This window comes from Perca fluviatilis, chromosome 12 (genome assembly GCF_010015445.1).
Source record: "Perca fluviatilis chromosome 12, GENO_Pfluv_1.0, whole genome shotgun sequence".
Classification (NCBI taxonomy): Eukaryota; Metazoa; Chordata; class Actinopteri; order Perciformes; family Percidae; genus Perca; species Perca fluviatilis.
The window spans coordinates 34,428,676-34,451,175 of NC_053123.1; the positions used below are offsets into that span (position 1 = coordinate 34,428,676).

The window sequence follows — 22,500 nt, forward strand, 5'->3', positions numbered from 1 at the left end:
AAAAAGACTTCTGCTGGTCCGTATAACCACGGTTTGGTTCCTGTCTGTCTGTCTGTCTGTCTGTCTCTGTCTCTCTCTCTCTCTCTCTCTCTCTCTCTATGCTCTGTCTCTCTCTTTCTCTCTCTCTCTATGCTCTGTCTCTCTCCCTCTCTCTCTCCCTCTCCCTCTCTCTCTTTCTCCCTCTCTTTCTCTGTCTGTCTCTCTCTCTTCACATGTTTCCTGTCTGTTTGTGTACTACTGTCAAATAAAGGCACAGTTCCAAAATAATCTTTAAAAAACAACAAGGAAGTAACCTCCCACCGTTCCAGCCCTACAGTACACGGTAGTAAATAGAGAGCACTGTCAGTGTGTCTGTCTGTCTGTGTGTGTTAGTGTGTCTCTGTGTGTGTGTGTCTGTCTGTCTGTCTGTGTGTGTGTTAGTGTGTCTCTGTGTGTGTGTGTGTGTGTGTTTGTCTGTCTGTGTGTGTGTGTCTCTGTGTGCTTGTGTCTTTGTGTGTGTGTGTGTGTCTGTGTGTGTGTGTCTGTCTGTCTGTCTGTGTCTGTGTGTGTGTATATGTGTGTGTCTGTGTGTCTGTGTGTGTGTGTCTATGTGTGTGTCTGTCTGTCTGTCTGTCTGTCTGTGTGTGTCTGTGTGTGTGTCCGTGTGTGTGTGTCTGTGTCTGTCTGTCTGTGTGTGTCTGTGTCTGTCTGTGTGTGTGTGTGTGTGTGTGTGTGTGTGTGTGTGTGAATAAGAGAGCACAATCAGTTGAGTGTTTTATTGCTGCTTTATCAGCGTCTCGTTGGGTGTGGACAGCATTGCCTCACCATAAAGAGTTACCTCTGATAATCAGAACGTAGGAAAGGTGTTATTTCCTCTGATCCTCGTCTGAAAGGCCGCGGCCGCCCCAAACCGCCGAGGACTAAACTCCACAACCTCCAGCTTTCACAACCCGCCTCTTAAATCCTTTCTGTGCCAGCTTCTTTTAAGAGGCTTGTGTCTCAGGCACCAAAACAAACTACAGTCTCAGCAGAGGAGAGGAGATCCAAGCCAGCTGTTAGTGCCGACAGTAATGTGATGTGGTGTAAGTTAAAGTGTGCCCTCGGGGGGGAAACTCAGTTCATAGCAACACGTAATCAGTGCTCTGACCCTCTGTGTGTGTGTGTGTGTGTGTGTGTGTGTGTGTGTGTGTGTGCGTGCATTATTGGAGAAGCACAGCGCTGAAAAGACATGTAGCCATCTGTTTTAACCACAAGGTTAACGTTGTGAAACTGTCCCAGTTTGGTTAGGGTTTTTAGACACCAGAACTAGTGAGTTAAGTTGATGAAAAGATGGAGGTTTTGGGTTCAAATCATAGACTGTATAATATTAATAGACGGAGCATGTATGATGTCACCCATTGGTCTGCTATGAGTCGTCCAGTTTGCCGTTACGCCATAATTCACTAAATGAACATCATTCTGTGTTGCAGAAGACTTAAAACTAGTGATTGAGATGATAAACTCATTATGAAGATGTTTACTGAGGTGATAAATCAAGTGAGAAGTGGGTCACTTTCTTATAGACTTCTACAGAAACCGAACTCCTTTTGCAACCGCACGTGTCGCCCCCTGCTGGTAGTCAGATATAATGCAGGTTTAAGGAGTCTCCCCCTGCAGGAATTCAGATATAAAGCAGGTTTAAGGAGTCTCCCCCTGCAGGAATTCAGATATAATACAGGTTTAAATAGTCTCCCCCTGCTGGAATTCAGATATAAAGCAGGTTTAAGGAGTCTCCCCCTGCAGGAATTCAGATATAATGCAGGTTTAAGGAGTCTCCCCCTGCAGGAATTCAGATATAATACAGGTTTAAGGAGTCTCCCCCTGCAGGAATTCAGATATAATGCAGGTTTAAGGAGTCTCCCCCTGCAGGAATTCAGATATAAAGCAGGTTTAAGGAGTCTCCCCCTGCAGGAATTCAGATATAATGCAGGTTTAAGGAGTCTCCCCCTGCAGGAATTCAGATATAATGCAGGTTTAAGGAGTCTCCCCCTGCAGGAATTCAGATATAAAGCAGGTTTAAGGAGTCTCCCCCTGCAGGAATTCAGATATAATGCAGGTTTAAGGAGTCTCCCCCTGCAGGAATTCAGATATAATACAGGTTTAAGGAGTCTCCCCCTGCAGGAATTCAGATATAATGCAGGTTTAAGGAGTCTCCCCCTGCAGGAATTCAGATATAAAGCAGGTTTAAGGCACTTCTGCATTTGCAGCACTTCGCCAAACCGGATGCTTTGTCCATTAATATTTACAGTCTATGGGTCAAATCAGATGTGACTTGACTCCCTGAAGGTGACCACGTGACGCAGAACGTGACGTAGCTCCGTTTTTTCCTAAAGTTTAAACAACTCTCTGTTATCTTTTTCTTTTCAAACGGGACCTGAACGCCCGGTCTCCTGGGTGAAAGTCCTGTGTATGTTTACTGATCAGTCTCCCCGAGTTGGTCTCAACACACTGAAGAGACGTAATACGTCTCCTTAACAGCAGGCGCCGCTAATCTGTATTGTCTCCCAAAAAATTAAAAACAAGCAGCTGATTGGACGAACGTGCCATGTGGGTCTGGCTGCTCCGGACATCAAAAGCCAGACTGTCATGGCGGCTCCTTGAGAATACGATCTCATATTGTACTAAAATAGTTACATGTAACATGACATAGTAACGTGTCTCTGAAAAAAAGAGAAATAGGCCGTGTGTGTGTGTGTGTGTGTGTGTGTGTGTGTGTGCAGCTGCTGAATCTGTCTTCATTTCAGATCAACATAGGTCAGTTTAAAAGACTTTCCTCGGATTTTGAGAGACTCTAGTCACCTCATCCTGCTTGCCATTTCCTGGTTATCTCTCCACCAATCAGATGGGTCATTTGAGTCCGACTGCCGGCAGTGCCTCGGCTCGGTGTGTCAGCAGCTTTAGGCGCTCTTATACTTTTTCTTTTTTTCGGGGGAAGACAGTCTGAAACCAGTGACTAAATCTGTTTATGCAAGTACTTAACTTGAGTCTTTCTACTTCCCTAACTTTATCAGACAGTTTTTGTTTCATTTTACACACAACATATGAAGAGTGGTTCCCCTTTTATATGAACAGCTGGAAACATTAAAGAGAAAAATATAACTTAACTGTGTGTGTGTGTAGTGTGTGTGTGGTTGGTATTCTGTGGGATAACATACATAACACACACATACTGACCTGACCTATTTCCAAAAAAAACTCAAAACGGCTTTGTGTGGCAGGGCACCTTTGACATTTTACCTCGCAGAACACGGGAGTTGCTGCTCTACTGCTGCCTCCGTCGCTTAGTTAGTTTGTGTTAGTTTGAGCCACCCAGACCTCTCAGGTGGTCTGGATCAGGTCTGCTTGTTGTCCCCAGAGTCCGAACTAAACAGGGGGAAGCAGCGTTCAGTTTTTACGCTCCACATATCTGGAACAAACTCCCAGAAAACTGCAGGTCCGCTTCAACTCTCAGTTCTTTTAAATCAAGGCTGAAGACCTATCTTTTTGATCTTGCCTTTCTTTTAAATAAAAATTAAATATTTTTATAAATTCTTATACTGCACTGTAAATTTTATTCTTGACTTTGAATGTTTTTAAATTGTTTTTAAATTGTTTTCTGAATTTCTTTCATGTTTTATGTAAAGCACTTTGAATTGCCCTGTTGCTGAAATGTGCTTTATAAATAAAGCTGCCTTGCCTTGCCAATGGACCTTTCTCACAGCAGACATGTTGACTTGTCATAGTAGGAAAAGCACAGCTGAAATTGATAACCTTAACGATGGCTCAATTCCATCAAGTGTCCCAGTAAGATATTTCAGTGAGTCAGCATGCACAATACCAGGACCTCTCCTAAGTGGAATGCAGCCATCACTAGCTATTTTTCCATCGACCCGTTTTTATCCGAATTAAGTGATATCGAATGAAAAATGCCTTATGGAAACAGTAAAATCCGACTGAATTTCATGAATATCGACTCAAATGAAATACGTTCGGTCTCATCGGATTTTCTCTTGATTGATATACGGCTTATGCGATAAACGCTGATGGAAACGTTATTTGCCGAATAAATAATGAATTGCGATTAGGTTTTAGGTCATTTTATGGTTGCAACCCGCAATAAAACGAAGAAGAAGTTTCAGTTCATTTCCGCCCAGTATTTCCGCTCTGTTTGCAAAACAAAAACAGATGTAAGTGGACAAACGAGGAGACGAGATACTTTTTAAATTTAATTTACCAGAAAAATATAACTATTTTAGATAGCAAAAATCTAAGAAACGCCATCATTTATCAGGAGCTCGCGAAGGAAATGACCAACAGTTACGACAGGGACATTAAACGCTTAACTTGAAAAAGCTTAACGTGGTTTAATGTATCTAAACAACGATGATCATCACCAGATTTATCATGGTTATATCTTGTCATGAACACTTAAGCCTGTCAAAAAAACTAAATCGAAATCCAACGATTATAGGAGTTATCTCACGTTAATATTTTCTTCATCAGTGGCCGTATTAATATGGCGAGGAAAAAGCTTAACATGGTTTAATGAACCTAAACAATGATCAGTGATTACCAAATTTCTCTCTCATATTGCTCCTCATAACCACTGAAAACTGTAAAAAACTCCAACCCAAAGTCCAATTATTATGGACATTATCTGACATTAAGCGTTTATGCAGAGCCTATGGAAAAACCTTACGTGGTTGAATGTACCTAAACAATGATCAATCATCACCAAATTTCGCTCTCATATTACCCATCATAACCACGGAAAACTGTCAAATAATCTAACCCAATGTCCAATTATTATGGACGTTATCTGACATAAAGCGTTTCTGCTTCAGGGCAGCGGAGCGGCTGGGGGTTGACTCTCCACGGTTCTCATTGGCTTTATAAGTCCTAATGTGAAAAAGCTTAACGTGGTTTAATGTATCTAAACCACGATCAATCATCACCAAAAAAATCCTCTCCTATATTGCTCATCATAACCACTTAAAACGGTCAAATCTAACCCAATGTCCAAATATTATGGACGTTATCTGACACATTAAAGCCCATGTTGCAAGTTTAATTTTCCAACGAATTTTTGGTAATTGCTTGTTGGTAATAAACATTTAAACTGGTATTCATGTATTTGATGTTGTTAGGTATCACAAAACAGAATATAACACGAAAAAGTAGGTACTATTTTACAGCGGTTTGTCTTTCCCCCACAATGCATTGCATGACGTCACGTTGGGGAGACGACAGGCGAAAGCCTCGTCTCGTTAATATATATATCAATGGTCTCGGTTCACTGTCCCGGTCACGGTTGCTGCCACTGATCTGGCAAAATATGGCTTTTGGTCTCGACCGAGTCAATGTGTCTTTATTATGTGAATATTAAGTGAAAGGCAGCTTGGACGGGGATGCTATTCGGCTTTTCACAAGTTTAAACGGCTAGCTAACGATACGCCGACGTTTAACGTTACGCGAACAGCGTTAGCTTAGACTGCTAGTTAAATACCGGTATTACAACTGCCTTCGAGCCGCGCCCGACGTTGTCAACACAAGACATGTGCGTTAGTGCTCTTTGTATCATACTTTTATTGAATGAAATATTAAGCTTCGCCCTACGAAATAGGTGTTTTTTGTAACATTACACACAAAGCTAACTGGCTATAGTTAGCCCCTTTACGTATGCTAGCGGGATTAGCTAACGTTACGTAGCCAGCCAGCAACTTCGGCAACGGGCAGTAGTTTCGGGAGCTAACCGCGACAGTATGTTGCCCACAATCAACCTCTGCTGTTAAAAGCAGTCAATCTGCAGTGATGTTTGAAATGGAGACACATGGATGTGTTAGCTGTTGAGGTTAGCTCGCCGAAGCTGCTTGCTGGCTATGCAACGTTAGCTAATGTCCGCTAGCATAGGTTACAGGCTAACTATAGCCAGTTAGCTTTGTGTGTAACTAACTAACTAACAAAACCATCTCGTAGGAGCCAAGTTTAACGTTTCATTCAATAAAGTTATGGTACAAAAGGAGCACTAACGCCACAAGTCTTGTTGACAACGTGGACGCAGATATAGGAAACTCGGCGGCACTCGCTGAATATTTAATCCAGCCGCGTAGGCTAATGCTGCTGCGCTTAACGCGAGCGGCGGGCCGGTATGCGTATCTAGCTGTCTAAACTTGTGAGAAGCTGAACAGCATCCCCGCACAAGTAATAAATAAACACCAGGCAAATATGTTGTTACTGGAGCTAGTAGGCTACCATCAAAACGTGAGATATCTAATCATGATATCAATCATATCTATGTGTTTACAACCATCGGGGGATTTCACAGGTGGGACTGGCAAGTTAGCACATAGCTAACATGATGCCTTGTATTTTCTAGATCTAGATAAGTTTACCGGTACTTATCTGAACTAACGACATGATCACTGTCACTAGATATAAATAAAACATTGACTTTCACTTGGTGCTATTCATGGACAGTAAAAAACCCTCTTCCTCATCCCAGTCAGTCACCATAGTTCTAGTACTAGGCTGATACACGTCTCCCCAACGTGACGTCATCACCGAATTGCGAAAAAAACAAACACTAATACCAAAAACGACAAAAACTGGCCTTTAACGCTATTTGGAGACATTTTTAACAATGATATACATACAGTGCCTTGCGAAAGTATTCGGCCCCCTTGAACTTTTCGACCTTTTGCCACATTTCAGGCCTCAAACATAAAGATATAAAACTGTAATTTTTTGTGAAGAATCAACAACAAGTGGGACACAATCATGAAGTGGAACGAAATTTATTGGATATTTCAAACCTTTTAAACAAATAAAAAACTGAAATATTGGGCGTGCAAAATTATTCAGCCCCCTTCAGTTAATACTTTGTAGCGCCACCTTTTGCTGCGATTACAGCTGTAAGTCGCTTGGGGTATGTCTCTATCAGTTTTGCACATTGAGAGACTGACATTTTTGCCCATTCCTCCTTGCAAAACAGCTCGAGCTCAGTGAGGTTGGATGGAGAGCGTTTGTGAACAGCAGTTTTCAGTTCTTTCCACAGATTCTCGATTGGATTCAGGTCTGGACTTTGACTTGGCCATTCGAACACCTGGATATGTTTATTTGTGAACCATTCCATTGTAGATTTTGCTTTATGTTTTGGATCATTGTCTTGTTGGAAGACAAATCTCCGTCCCAGTCTCAGGTCTTTTGCAGACTCCATCAGGTTTTCTTCCAGAATGGTCCTGTATTCGGCTCCATCCATCTTCCCATCAATTTGAACCATCTTCCCTGTCCCTGCTGAAGAAAAGCAGGCCCAAACCATGATGCTGCCACCACCATGTTTGACAGTGGGGATGGTGTGTTCAGGGTGATGAGCTGTGTTGCTTTTACGCCAAACATAACGTTTTGCATTGTTGCCAAAAAGTTCGATTTTGGTTTCATCTGACCACAGCACCTTCTTCCACATGTTTGGCGTGTCTCCCAGGTGGCTTTTGGCAAACTTTAAACGACACTTTTTATGGATATCTTTAAGAAATGGCTTTCTTCTTGCCACTCTTCCATAAAGGCCAGATTTGTGCAGTATACGACTGATTGTTGTCCTATGGACAGAGTCTCCCACCTCAGCTGTAGATCTCTGCAGTTCATCCAGAGTGATCATGGGCCTCTTGGCTGCATCTCTGATCAGTCTTCTCCTTGTATGAGCTGAAAGTTTAGAGGGACGGCCGGTTCGTAGATTTGTAGTGGTCTGATACTCCTTCCATTTCAATATTATCGCTTGAACAGTGCTCCTTGGGATGTTTAAAGCTTGGGAAATTTTTGTATCCAACCGGCTTTAAACTTCTCCACAACAGTATCTCGGACCTGCCTGGTGTGTTCCTTGTTCTTCATGATGCTCTCTGCGCTTTACACGGACCTCTGAGACTATCACAGAGCAGGTGCATTTATACGGAGACTTGATTACACACAGCTGGATTCTATTTATCATCATTAGTCATTTAGGTCAACATTGGATTATTCAGAGATCCTCACTGAACTTCTGGAGAGAGTTTGCTGCACTGAAAGTAAAGGGGCTGAATAATTTTGCACGCCTCACTTTTTCAGTTTTTATTTGTTAAAAAGTTTGAAATAGCCAATGAATTTCGTTCCACTTCATAATTGGGACCCACTTGTTGTTGATTCTTCACAAAAAATTACAGTTTTATATCTTTATGTTTGAGGCCTGAAATGTGGCAAAAGGTCGAAACGTTCAAGGGGGCCGAATACTTTCGCAAGGCACTGTATATTGAGTGCTATATGTACCTATTAATCAACAGTGGTGGTTAACTTGCAACATGGGCTTTAACGTGAGATAACTTCTATAATCATTGGATTTCGATTTAGTTTTTTTGACAGGCTTAAGTGTTCATGACAAGATATGACCATGATACATCTGGTGATGATTGATCATTGTTCAGATATTAAACCACGTTAAGCTTTTTCACGTTAAGCGTTTCAGAATGTCCCTTACGACGAAGGCGCTCAAACAGCGATACACGGCTCAAGAAAGAGAGTTTTCTCTCAGCTGTGCCGGAGGGAAAATATAAGGCAAGTTCCACCTTGTTGATGAGCTGGATCAGATCCTCAGCCAAAGGTCCATCGGAGCTTAGGCTATAGCTTGGCTTCTAATATTAACAACTACTTTTGTCTAGCAAAACTTTGTTCGCAAAAGTTCGCTTGAATCTTGTGCGATTCAGTGCAAAAATGAATGGAAACATCATAAAATGTCTCAAATCAATTTGATATACCAATTTAATCGTAAAACAGCATGTGACGTCATTACGCACAGGTTTTTATTCGCTTTAAAGCTGTTTGATGGAAACTTTATTCGCATGAGTTTTTTTTACCGAACTTCAGATAATTCGATTGACAAGTGGATGGAAACTTAGCTAGTAATGGTTTAATACCAGGACCTCTCCTAAGTGGAATGCAGCCATCAGTAATGGTTTAATACCAGGGCCTCTCCTAAGTGGAATGCAGCCATCAGTAATGGTTTAATACCAGGGTCTCTCCTAAGTGGAATGCAGCCATCAGTAATGGTTTAATACCAGGGCCTCTCCTAAGTGGAATGCAGCCATCAGTAATGGTTTAATACCAGGGTCTCTCCTAAGTGGAATGCAGCCATCAGTAATGGTTTAATACCAGGGTCTCTCCTAAGTGGAATGCAGCCATCATTAATGGTTTAATACCAGGACCTCTCCTAAGTGGAATGCAGCCATCATTAATGGTTTAATACCAGGGTCTCTCCTAAGTGGAATGCAGCCATCATTAATGGTTTAAAACCAGGGCCTCTCCTAAGTGGAATGCAGCCATCAGTAATGGTTTAATACCAGGGTCTCTCCTAAGTGGAATGCAGCCATCAGTAATGGTTTAATACCAGGACCTCTCCTAAGTGGAATGCAGCCATCAGTAATGGTTTAATACCAGGGTCCCTCCTAAGTGGAATGCAGCCATCAGTAATGGTTTAATACCAGGGTCTCTCCTAAGTGGAATGCAGCCATCAGTAATGGTTTAATACCAGGGTCTCTCCTAAGTGGAATGCAGCCATCATTAATGGGTCTGAACACACCTGTGCTTTTCCTACTATGACATGTCAACATGTCTGCCGTGAAAAAGCTCTATTGTGCGACTTTTGAGTTGTTTTTTTTGCTATCAAGCAATCACATTTTTTGTGTTAAAAACAGCCTGCTGTTTCTCAAACATGGGCTGCGTCCCATACATACACATACACTGCTGATCAGTCCCTGCAGAAAAATGCGATCTATAAGATGGTATAATTCAATGCATAATTAGCATTTTCCATTTCCATGAGCTCCGTTTGTTCCCTAAACTTAAAAAAAAAAACTCTCTGTTATCTTTTCTTCTCAAACGGGACCTGAACCCCCGGTCTCTAGCTCCACTAACAGCACACGAATACCTACAGGACGCCTTGGTGCTCGGTGCTGTTCAGACCTGTTATGTCCATAAAAGGTGAATGAGTCTCACGCAGCTTTAATACGTCTCCTGAAGAGTGTGTTTACTTCTCAGGACCGACACACATCTGAACTCCTCCGACTGATCCAAACCCAACACTGATGCTGTCGCCTCTGGCTGGAAATCTGTTAGTGAGCAGCGGCCTAGTTATGTTACTGTGTGTGTGTGTGTGTGTGTGTGTGTGTGTGTGTGTAAGAGCCTCTGTGTGTGTGTGCACGTGTGTGTGTGTCTGTGTGCATGTGAGTGTGTGAGGCTGTGTGTGTGTGTGTGCGTGTGTGTGTCTGTATGCATATGAGTGTGTGTCTGTGTGTGTATATGAGCCTGTGTGTGTGTGTTTGTGGCTGTGTGTGAGGCTGTGTCTGTGTGTGTGTCTATGTGTCTGTGCGTATGTGTGTGTCTGTATGCATATGAGTGTGTGTCTGTGTGTACATGAGTCTGTGTGTGTGTTTGTGGCTGTGTGAGGCTGTGTCTGTGTGTGTGTATGTGTGTATATATATATATGAGTGTGTCTGTGTGTGTGTGTGCTGTGTCTGTGCGTGTGTGTGTCTGTATGCATAGGAGTGTGTGTCTGTGTGTGTGTGTATATGAGTCTGTGTGCGTGTGTGTGTGTGTCTCTGTGTATGAGTCTGTGTGTCTCTGTGTGAGAGTCTGTGTGTGAGTGTGTGAGAGTCTGTGTGTGAGTGTGTGAGTGTGTGAGTGTGTGAGTGTGTGTGTGTGTGTGTGTGTGTCCTCACACAATAGAGGCCTTTGTTGTTGTAACCTCGGTGATTTGCTGGCCAGAGCTTTATCGGCCCAGAGAACAGAATTAACTGGAATGTGTGTTATGACTGTGACTCAGCGTGCTAGTCCCACCTTTTCTGTTCTCTCTAACCATGACACACCATTTGCTTTCGATCCTGCTGGATTTTTCCTCCAGAAGTGTGACTCGTCCAGAAATATATCGTTGTGCTTTTATTGGGCAGTTTGGAACAGGAAGTGAGTGAGAAAAGAAAGATATGAATATGACTCAGGCCCTCTACGTCCGCATTAAGCTGGTTCAACATGTAAACACAAGTTGTTGTTTTTTTCAGACACACACACAAACAGACACACACACACACACACACAAACACACACACACACACACACACACACACACACACACACACACACACACACAGAGACACTCACAAACAGACACACATACAAATAGACACACCGAGACACACACACACACACACACACACACACACACACACACACACACACACACACACAGACACTCACAAACAGACACACATACACAGACACACAGAAACAGACACACACTCACAGACATACAGACACACACACACACACACACACACACACACACACACAGACACACTCACAAACCGACACAGACAAACACACACACACACTCACAGACACACACACACACACTCACAAACAGACATACAGACACACACACACACACACACACACACACACACACACACACACACAGACACACTCACAAACTGACACAGACAAACACACACACACACTCACAGACACACACACACACACACACACACACACACACACACACAGACACACAGAAACAAACACACGCTCACAATTTTTTCATTTAAAAAGGTGTTTTCATTTAGACTGATTGATTGATTTTTTTTTTTTTTTTTTTTTTGTCTAGATGTGTGAACTGGATTTTGTTTTTAGAATAGGAGTTTTTTCAAAAATACCAGTGTATGTGTAGCCTGGTCCTACCAGACTCTGGTACTCTAGCCTGGTCCTACCAGACTCTGGTACTCTAGCCTGGTCCTACCAGACTCTGGTCCACTAGCCTGGTCCTATCAGACTCTGGTACTCTAGCCTGGTCCTGCCAGACTCTGGTCCACTAGCCTGGTCCTACCGGACTCGCTGATTGGACTGGCAAAGATTTGGCCCGGAGAAAACCCAAGAATACCAGTTTGACAGTGTTTGTGTGGACCAGGCCTCTGATGTGGGCATTTCATTCAGCAGATTGATTAATAATGACAGTAGTCGTTAGCCGGAGCTCTGATTAATTAAACCCTCGTAGCCGGATGTGTTTCCCGTCATGTTATTGTGGACGTGAACTCATTTCTTTGGTAATTTAGGATTTAAGTCGACAAACCAAAGACACAAAAGAGTCTGTCGAGCTGGCACAAACACCTGGCATCATGTCTGGCCGGCATCACGAGCAACATAATTACAGACCGGGGGATTAAACATCCAATCTATTGCCCAAATGTGGGCAACTAAACCCTTTTTGTTCTTCACCCACAATGTGTGGTGGGTACCAGAATCCTGCAGCCACAGGCCGGAGTTTCCCAACCTGATGATGATGATGAGGATGGGAACTCCCCAAACATTTCCTCACCGTCTGCTGTTAACACCCCCGACCAGGCTTAGATATTTATCTGCTTGTCATCTCCTCATTGTGTCTGATTTGTGTGGGGCTGCTGCTTTTATTTCAGCAGCGACTCGGTGCTCGGTTTGTCTTTGAACGCAGCGCCACTTAAGCCAGCTGGCTGCAGACTGAGAGCTGCTGGCTGTCTCTTTATACCTACACACACAAACAGTGTTTATACACGGCAGTATGTGTACTCTGTGTGTGTCTGTCTGTGTCTGTGTGTGTGTGTGTGTGTGTCTGTCTCTGTGCGTCAGTCGGTCTGTCTTTCTCTCTGTCTGTGTGTGTTCGTGTGTGTCTGTCTGTGTTTCTGTGTCTGTGTGTGTTTCTGTCTGTCAGTCTGTGTGTGTGTCTGTCTGTCTGTCTGTTTGTGTGTCGGTCTGTCTATGTGTGTGTGTCTCTGTCTGTCAGTGTGTCTGTCTGTCTGTCTGTCTGTGTGTTCATGTCTGTGTGTGTGTGTGTGTGTTTCTGTCTGTATGTCTGTCTGATTGTGTGTCTGTCTGTCTATGTGTGTCTGAGTCCGTCTGTCTGCCTGTCTGTCTGCCTGTCGCGTTCATACCAAAGATCCAGGGATTCTCTGCAGGGTTGTGCGGTGTTGGGAGTGTCTCCAAATGTGTGTTGCTGTCCTGTTGTGTTCTTTAACCCCCAACTGTAGTACAAGGCGACTGTATTTCACAGTTACTGTTTTCGGTCAGATGGTTTATAGATCTCGACATTTCCGAGCGTATTTAAAGGCAGCTTCATTTCCCCGGAGAAAGAGAGAAAGTAAAGAGAATGAGGGACTGAGGAAACAGTCAGCTGTTCCACAAACTCCCGGCCAGTCCACAGCTTGTGTTTGGTGTGTTTTTAAATGTTCTCGTGGCAGAGATAGAGGCAGTAATGTTTCCTGTTTGCTGTATGGGACTCTCACACCGCCTCAAACCACACACCCCACAAGTCGCAGGCCGCTGCGTCGAAATTTGACCCGTTTTCAAAATCTCTATATCAGAAATATGGGTTTCTTTTTAACCATATTAACCCAAAAATAACATGGATGCTTCCCTGCAACGCTCTCCGCAAGTACAACTACTGATACTGAGTGTTTTATTTAATATATAGCATTTGAAAAATAATGTAAATTGTTTAAACGGTATCCTGTCTAAACTTTGACATACTGTACATGTATGTCAAAGGCTGCTCGATTATGGGGGAAAAAGTATGATCACGATTATTTCAGTCAATATTGAAATCACGATAATTTGACACGATTAACTCGTTGACTTCTGTTGCCATTATTGAACTTAAAAAAACTGGAGAAAGTTAAATAAATCAACAGTTAAAAACATACAACTATGAACTTTGCCGTAATACTTTTCCTATTGAAACTTCATTTTTTCATTCAGAACACGAAAGGGAAAATAAGAGTTTACGTGCAAAACGTAATGAGCTAAATAATTGTTTTTCTCGATTATTCTGTATTTGTAGTCATTTGGATCGGAAATCGTAATCGCTATTTAAATTTCGATTAATTGCACAGCCCTACTGTACACCGGTCTCTGATTATCCATCAACATACGTTCCTCTAATATTAGTCAAAATGATTCCTACTTGCAGCTTTTTTTAACTGAAAAATGAGGTATAACTTCATATACACAAGGTTTATTGGCCATGAATTCCTAAAAATAAGAAACGATATTGGTTAGAAGTTGGTGGTAGTGGAAAAATGTGTCAAGACGTTGGAAAAACCAACAAAAACATGACAAAAAATGTCAGAAATAGTGTCAAAGTCATCGGGGAAAAAAAGCATCAAAAAGTGTTTTTGACCCAAGAGGACATTACATATGACATACATGGTCTTCATGTGTGACCACGAGTAAGTAATTTACTGAGAGAGAGAGAGAGAGAGCCAGAGAGACACGGAGAGAGAGACACAGAGAGAGAGAGAGAGACACGGAGAGAGACACAGAGAGAGACACAGAGAGAGAGGGAGAGAGAGGGAGAGAGAGAGTCCACTCAGCAGACACCACTATAATCAAGAATCTTTTACAAATGCTGACAGGAGCACCTTGTTTCTCTCATGGCTTCATCAGGCTCAGGAAAACATGCAATGGGCCAAATCAGCATTTAAAATATATGTATATATATACACGTTTATTCGTTCTGTACGTCAAATGTCTACATGGTGAGAATATAATCAGTAGAGCTTGCAAATGTCTTTAAAATTAATTTAGAAAAACCCAGCGTAGCCCATAAACATGAGTTCATTTTAAACTCCTGCTTCTCCTCCCTCACTCATATTCAGCGTGTCTGTCCATCTGTCGCCAGACTTAGAGACTGAAGACCATCAAAGCTCCGCACAGACATTTATAGACTCAGCTGTGTGTGTGTGTGTGTGTGTGTGTCATTATGTGTGTCTTTGTGTGTGTGTCATTATGTGTGTCTTTGTGTGTGTGTCATTATGTGTGTCTGTTTTGGGTGGTTTGTGAGAATTCTGGCAACCTTTTTTGAACCGTAAAAGCCCGTTCTTGTTGTGTGTTGTGTGTTGTTGTTGTTGTTGTTGTTGTTTTTAAATGTGTCTATAGTGCAATACAAATGAAGACACACATGACCCAATAAAAGACAAAAGATAGGGGTGTGTGTAATGTTTGGCATAGGTTCTTATTGTCTTATGCATAGGCAAGGCAAGTTTATTACTCTGGCACCTTCTCATTCTAACAATAACATGCCTCTACTAAAACCTCTCTCCCTCTGTGCTTCACTAAGGCCATCCACAGATGGATTCAATGTGACACATGTATTTTGAACATTATTTATAAAGTCATGCCAACAATTAGTAGGCTATTTTAATAGCTTAGTATTTCTATGCACAAAAAGGCAGCCTATGTATAAAGGCATTTGGCCGCCCTGCAACTTATTGTAGGCCCAGTTTATTATGCAACTTCATATTCTACAATATACAGTACAGGCTAAAAGTTTGGACACACCTTCTCATGCAATGCGTTTCCTTTTTATTTTCATGACTATTTACATTGTACATTTACATTTTTTTATTAATAAGGGAAAAACTTCCACTAATTAACCCTGACAAAGCACACCTGTGAAGGTAAAACCATTTCAGGTGACTACCTCATGAAGCTCATTGAGAGAACACCAAGGGTTTGCAGAGTTATCTAAAAAAGCAAAGGGTGGCTACTTTGAGGAATCTAAAATATAAGACATGTTTTCAGTTATTTCACACTTTCTTGTTAAGTACATAATTCCATATGTGTTCATTCATAGTTTTGATGCCTTCAGTGAGAATCTACAATGTAAATAGTCATGAAAATAAAAAGGAAACTCATTGAATGAGAAGGTGTGTCCAAACTTTTGGCCTGTACTGTATGTAGTAGGGGGTCCCTGCTCCGTCTCTCTTTCAGTTAAGGGCTCCTTGGCTTAAAAAATGTTGAAGACCCCTATTCTAGAGGGTTTGGACTGGCTCTGCATCATTTCACACAGATGTTCACTCTAAAAGTGTATAGATCTTTCTGAAAACTTCCATTTATGCATTTATTGTTCCATCTTCATTTACTCTGACCCAGTAACGTATGTACTGACGTGTTCACCGCTACATACATTACATCTCATAAGTGTTACTTTTATGTTATGTTAATGAGATTATTCAAACAGACCGTGTAATTGCAGCAGTATACTGATTTTGGAGCCTGAGGCGTAGTTGTTTAAGGTGTTAAATTCCTTCCTAATTCTACCGTCTGTGTGTCTCTCTGCAGATGACAGGAAGAATGGCCAAGGAGCTCAGATGGAGTTTAAATCCAAGCAGTGGTTCGGTGCCTCGGTACGATCTGATGGAGAACACATCCTGGTGAGATACACACACCACACACACACACACACACACACACTGACACTGTTGTTCTGAAGTATAATAATGCTTGCCTTTTAATTTGGACTTGAATTTTTATTTCAAATATGTTCTCATCTTATTTGTGTGTCTGTATGTATGTTTGTGTGTGTTTGTTTTGTGTGTGTGTGTGTGTGTGTGTGTGTGTATGTTTCTGTGTGTGTGTGTGTGTGTGTGTGTCTGTTTCTGTGTGTGTGTGTGTGTCTGTATGTTTCTCTGTGTGTGTGTCTGTCTGTTTCTCTGTGTGTGTGTGTCTGCTTCTCTGTGTGTGTCTGTTTCTGTGTGTGTGTTTTTCTGTGTGTGTGTGTCTGTTTCTCTGTGTGTGTGTTTCTCTGTGTGTGTGTGTGTGTGTGTGTGTGTGTGTGTGTGTGTGTGTGTGTGTGTGTATTTTCTGTGTGTGTTTCTTTGTGTGTGTGTGTGTGTGTTTCTCTGTGTGTGTGTGTGTGTGTTTCTCTGTGTGTGTGTGTTTCTCTGTGTGTGTGTGTGTGTTTCTCTGTGTGTGTGTGTGTGTGTGTGTGTGTGTGTGTGTGTGTGTGTGTGTGTGTGTGTGTGTGTGTGTGTGTGTGTGTGTGTGTGTGTGTGTGTGTGTGTGTGTGTGTGTGTGTGTGTGTGTGTGTGTGTGTTCCCAGGCCTGTGCTCCCCTGTACCAGTGGTCGACCTTCGGCGTGTCCGAGCGAGAGCCGGTGGGAACGTGTTACCTGAAGAAAGGAGCGACCGTGGTCGAGTACTCGCCCTGCAGATCGAGTCCGTTCTTTTCCTCCGCCCGTCTGTCTTTCATTAGCGATAACGTGCAGTACACCTCCACCCAGGAACGCTGAATGTCTGCCATTATATCGTTAATAACTGCTCTTCTCTTCATGATATATTCTATGTTTTCTTCCCGTGTCCAGGTGCTAACTCTCCCGAGGGGCAGGGCTTCTGCCAGGCCGGCTTCAGTGTCGACTTCCTCAAGGTAGAAACCCCCGAAAAACACTTCTGCCTTTTATTTGTACTTGTGACAGAGTGGTACTAGTCCTTTTACTGAATTAGAGGATCTGAATACTAGAGCTGTTGAAATTAATCAAATAATCGATGCATGGAATCGTGGACGTGGACAATGCTGTGTCGATAATCGGCCGGCTCATAATCGATTATTTCTGTTTACAATTTAATGTAGGCCTAACAACATTTCTGTTTATATATTCTGGTATGTGTTTTGCACATTCAGGAGGTGCCATGTGCTCAGTGCTGTATAGTTTTATGTATCCAGTTTATTTAGTATTAGAGCACTGCAGAATGTTTGGTTTCTGAAGCTTGAAAAGCTATGAATTAAATATCCTACATGGCTTTAAAAGAAAAATGTATTTGACGCATCGTGATATCGAATTGAATCGAATCGCTGACATGTTAATTGTAATCGAATCGGGAGATCAGCGAAGGTTCACACCTCTACTGAATCTTCCTCTACCACTGACCTTAAGAGGCTGAAGAACAAGTGAGAGTCTCTTTCTTTGTCTTTGTGGTTTCAGAAGAGCAACCGAGTGGTGGTGGGAGGACCTGGCAGCTTCTACTGGCAGGGTGAGATGACCTACAACTATGAAACACTTACTATTAAATTACAAATTACATTTTCTTTAAAACTGCACTGGGTTACTAGCCTGACGTCTGATGCTGCTCCGTTGGGCTGTGTTTATGGAGCGTGTTTCAACCCAACCAGGAAAGAAAATGCCTCTGCACTCAATTAGATAGACCTACAACCAATCAGAGCAACAGATAGACCTACAACCAGTCAGAGCAACAGATAGACCTACAACCAGTCAGAGCAACAGATAGACCTACAACCAATCAGAGCAACAGATAGACCTACAACCAGTCAGAGCAACAGATAGACCTACAACCAATCAGAGCCACAGATAGACCTACAACCAGTCAGAGCAACGGATAGACCTAAAACCAGTCAGAGCAACAGATAGACCTACAACCAGTCAGAGCAACAGATAGACCTACAACCAGTCAGAGCCACAGATAGACCTACAACCAGTCAGAGCCACAGATAGACCTACAACCAGTCAGAGCAACAGATAGACCTACAACCAGTCAGAGCAACAGATAGACCTACAACCAGTCAGAGCAACAGATAGACCTACAACCAGTCAGAGCCACAGATAGACCTACAACCAGTCAGAGCCACAGATAGACCTACAACCAGTCAGAGCCACAGATAGACCTACAACCAGTCAGAGCCACAGATAGACCTACAACCAGTCAGAGCAACAGATAGACCTACAACCAGTCAGAGCAACAGATAGACCTACAACCAGTCAGAGCAATAGATAGACCTACAACCAGTCAGAGCAACAGATAGACCTACAACCAATCAGATAGACCTACAACCAGTCAGAGCAACAGATAGACCTACAACCAATCAGAGCAACAGATAGACCTACAACCAATCAGAGCAACAGATAGACCTACAACCAATCAGAGCAACAGATAGACCTACAACCAATCAGAGCAATAGATAGACCTACAACCAATCAGAGCATGTGACGTATGTTTCAGCGACGCATAGTTGTCAACAGAACTCAACTGCACGCGCACTGGAAGTAGAAGTAGAAGAAGAAGATGAGTGTAAACGATCTTTGCCTTTGTTGTAAAAAGGAATTTCATTCGATCATCATTTTTGAGAGAAACCGTAAAGGTGAACGCATACACGAACAAGTTCTCCGTGTAGGATTGGAACTCGACAATACAGCAAACAAATCTCATCGCGTTCGTCGGTCCTGTCACAACTTAACCGGGGTACTTAGCACGGGGTAGCGCTCGTTGATCCGCTAGCTGCCTGGTTCCTGAAAACACCGTGAAAAAGCCCGGTCTCGGGAGACCACACAGGGCTTGTAAACGTCAAACAAACACTAGGGGCACAGGCTGTGCACCAAAATACAACCAACCACGTTCCAGCCAATCACAGACAAGATGGTTGGGGGGGAGGGGGGGGGTTAGTGACAGTTAGTCAGTTAGTCATGACAGTTACAGAAACATGGGGGGGGAGGGGTGAGCTTGCTCTGGTTTTCTTTTGAATTTCCTTGGAACGTCAACAGAAGTGACCATGCAGTAACTCATAGTTTAAAGGTTGAATTTAAAGACTTATTCCCCCTGTATTTTATTTATTTATTTACGATACATTATTCATTCACAAAGAGAATTGGTGTCCTTAAAAGGTTGGATTTTTCCTCATTTTTTTAATTAAGGCATTAAGATCAATTTCCAAAAGATGATTTATTTTTTATTTTTTTTATTCCTCTTTTTACTCAACTTTAAACTATTATGAGCGCCACTGTATATGTTTATGGGATCCATACATCGTACATTCATGCCTCCTAGTTATTTTGGGGCAATTTGGTTGTAAGAAAGCCACATTTCTGATATAAAAAAACTTCAAATTTGACCCGAGGACCACACAAGGGTCATGTGACGCTCCCACAACTGGCCGTGGATGTTCTAGAGTGGATGACCACTGGCTGAAGCTTTAGGTTAAGCACCAGAGACGGCTTCCTGTGAATAACGAAAAGTTGTCGCCAGCTGGCAGCAGCAGATAGATGGCAGTTCTCCCAACAGCCCTTTTTAAGGAGAAGTCCTCTTCATTACAACTTGGATCCTTTTTTCTCGTAGCCTGTAAATAAAGTTCTTAGTTTATGAGTTGAAAAATGAGTTTGTGCTTCAGCAGTGGAGATTCTTGGAAATCTAAAAAAGCATTGATGTTCCAAAAAGTGTGATTTAAACAAGGTAGTGTTTCTCAAGTTTCCGAGCTAAGGAGGACCTAATGCTCTCATTTCACTTCTTTACATCAACGCTGACACGGGGCAGCACAATGAAAAAAGGGCGTGGCCGGTTGAAACAACTTATTGTTATTACATTTCAAATGCATGATTTAAATGTGACCGTATGCTTGACTTAGCTGAACAAAGACTGACAGAGCAGAGTCACTGTGGGCTGCATCATCACCACCCTAAGACTTTAATTATAATAAGCAGGTAGGCAAGGGGTGTGTGTGTGTGTGTGTGTGTGTGTGTGTGTGTGTGTGTGTGTGTGTGTGTGTGTCAGTCACGTCGGTGCGTGTTGTGTGTGGTGTGTTGTGTATTGTATGTGTGTTGTGTATTTGTGTGTGGTGTTTGTGTGTGTGTGTGTGTGTGTCAGTACGTCTCTGTGTGTGTGTGGTGTGTTGTGTGTTGTATGTGTGTTGTGTATTTGTGTGTGTGTGTGTGTCAGTACGTATGTGTTCTGTGTGTGTGTGTGTGTGTGTGTGTGTGTGTGTCGGGCACGTATGTGTTCTCTGTGTGTGTGTGTGTGTGTGTGTGTGTGTGTGTGTGTGTGTGTGTGTGTGTGTGTGTGTGTGTGTGTGTGTGTGTGTGTGTGTGTGTGTGTGTGTGTGTGGTGTGTGTGTGTGTGTCAGTACGTCTCTGTGTTTGTGGGTGTGGTGTGTTGTGTATTGTGTGTGTGTGTGTGTTGTGTATTTGTGTGTGTGTGTGTGTGTCAGTACGTATGTGTTCTGTGTGTGTGTGTGTCTGTTTCTCTGTGTGTGTGTGTGTGTGTGTGTGTGTGTGTCAGTACGTGTCTGTGTTTGTGGGTGTTGTGTGTGTGGTGTGTTGTGTATTGTGTGTGTTATGTATTGTATGTGTGGTGTGTGTGTGTGTGTGTGTGTTGTAATCCATGTTTGTGTAACCGCCAGACTTTAGAGGGTGTGACACACAGAATATATCCTGAACGCTGAGTCAATCACACATGTTCTCTTTTTTTTTTCCCTGGGGTGTGTTAGCCTAATTATTGTTTCCTGTTGAGTCAACAAACACACACACACACACACACACACACACACACACACACACACACACACACACACACCACAAACCACACACACACACACACACACACACACGCCCCTCTGGTTGTGATTAGACACTGGTTAACACCGTGGCTCCTTTTTCAAAGTGTTCCAGCTTGTAAACAAACTTGAGTATGAAATCATTTCTTTCTGTTCTCCCCCCTCTTCTTTGGCTTCGATCTCTTCTTGTTCTTCTTTGTTCCACCCTCGTTCTCTCTGGTTTTCTTTATCTCTAACGCTCTCTCTTTCTCTCTCTCTCTCTGCAGGTCAGCTGATTTCTGATGACGTCTCAGAGATTTTTACCCGGTTTGACAAGCAATACATCACTCCGTACGGAAACACCCTCGCCACCAAGTCGGCCAGTGCTCAGTACGATGACAGTTACCTAGGTAACCACAGACAGACAGACACACACACACACTGACACACACACTGACACAGACACACACTAACTCACACGCAGACATACACACACACACACAGACACACATACACACACAAACGGTGACACACACACGCTGACACAGACACACACACAGACACAGACACACACATACACACTGACACACACAAACAGACACATACACACACACAGACACACAGACATACACACACACACTGACACTGACACAGACACACACTGACAGACAGACAGACACCTTTGATTAGTTTTAATCCAGACACGATCTACTTTGAGCATCTGTTCTTTGGGTGCTAAACCATCCCACAGTGTGTGTGTGTGTTATTGTTAACTTAAAGGTTTCTGTAGCTCCACTGAGTGAATGGACGTCTGTGTGTGTTCACAGGATACTCGGTGACTGTCGGAGACTTCAACTCCGATGGAAAAGAAGGTAAGAACAGCGCTCGACTCCCCCTTCACTGTTAAAACCACTAAAGATTGAACTGGTCGGGATGCATTCAAGGATCATCGTCTGTTGTTGGAGCTGCAGCAGAACTACGATTTGGATTCTATAATGAAAATCAACTATCAGTGAACTGAGTCATTTGGGGGGTGTTGTATTAAAAACAACAACCTTGTGGGCCTATGTATGTATGTATGTATGTATGTATGAATGATCGATCGATCGATCATAGGAATAAGTGACAGTTGCATTCGTAGTCACAGTTGTGATTTCCTCTCAACAGATTATGTGACCGGAGTACCTCGTGGAGACAAGGCGCTGGGTTATGTAAGACAGACACACACACACACACACACACACACACACATGTGCACATATGCAGACAGACGCACACACACACAGACATGCACACACGCACACACACACACACTCTGACTCCCTGTGCTGTGTTTGATGTTTCAGGTGAACATCTTCAACGGCCTGAACA

At 42.8% G+C, this 22,500-nt stretch overlaps 1 protein-coding gene across 1 annotated transcript in view; it reads left to right on the plus strand.

Annotated features, from left to right (window-relative positions):
* The window catches only part of itgav (integrin, alpha V), a 55,273-nt gene that overhangs the window by 8,676 nt on the left and 24,097 nt on the right, over nt 1–22,500 (plus strand). The window contains exons 3-10 of the mRNA XM_039818915.1: nt 16,159–16,250; nt 16,919–17,033; nt 17,180–17,241; nt 17,798–17,846; nt 21,417–21,539; nt 21,957–22,001; nt 22,297–22,340; nt 22,476–22,500. The exon at nt 22,476–22,500 is cut by the window's right edge and continues 32 nt beyond it. Coding sequence (XP_039674849.1) covers nt 16,159–16,250; nt 16,919–17,033; nt 17,180–17,241; nt 17,798–17,846; nt 21,417–21,539; nt 21,957–22,001; nt 22,297–22,340; nt 22,476–22,500 — 555 coding nt within the window. The remainder of the gene's footprint in view (nt 1–16,158; nt 16,251–16,918; nt 17,034–17,179; nt 17,242–17,797; nt 17,847–21,416; nt 21,540–21,956; nt 22,002–22,296; nt 22,341–22,475) is intronic.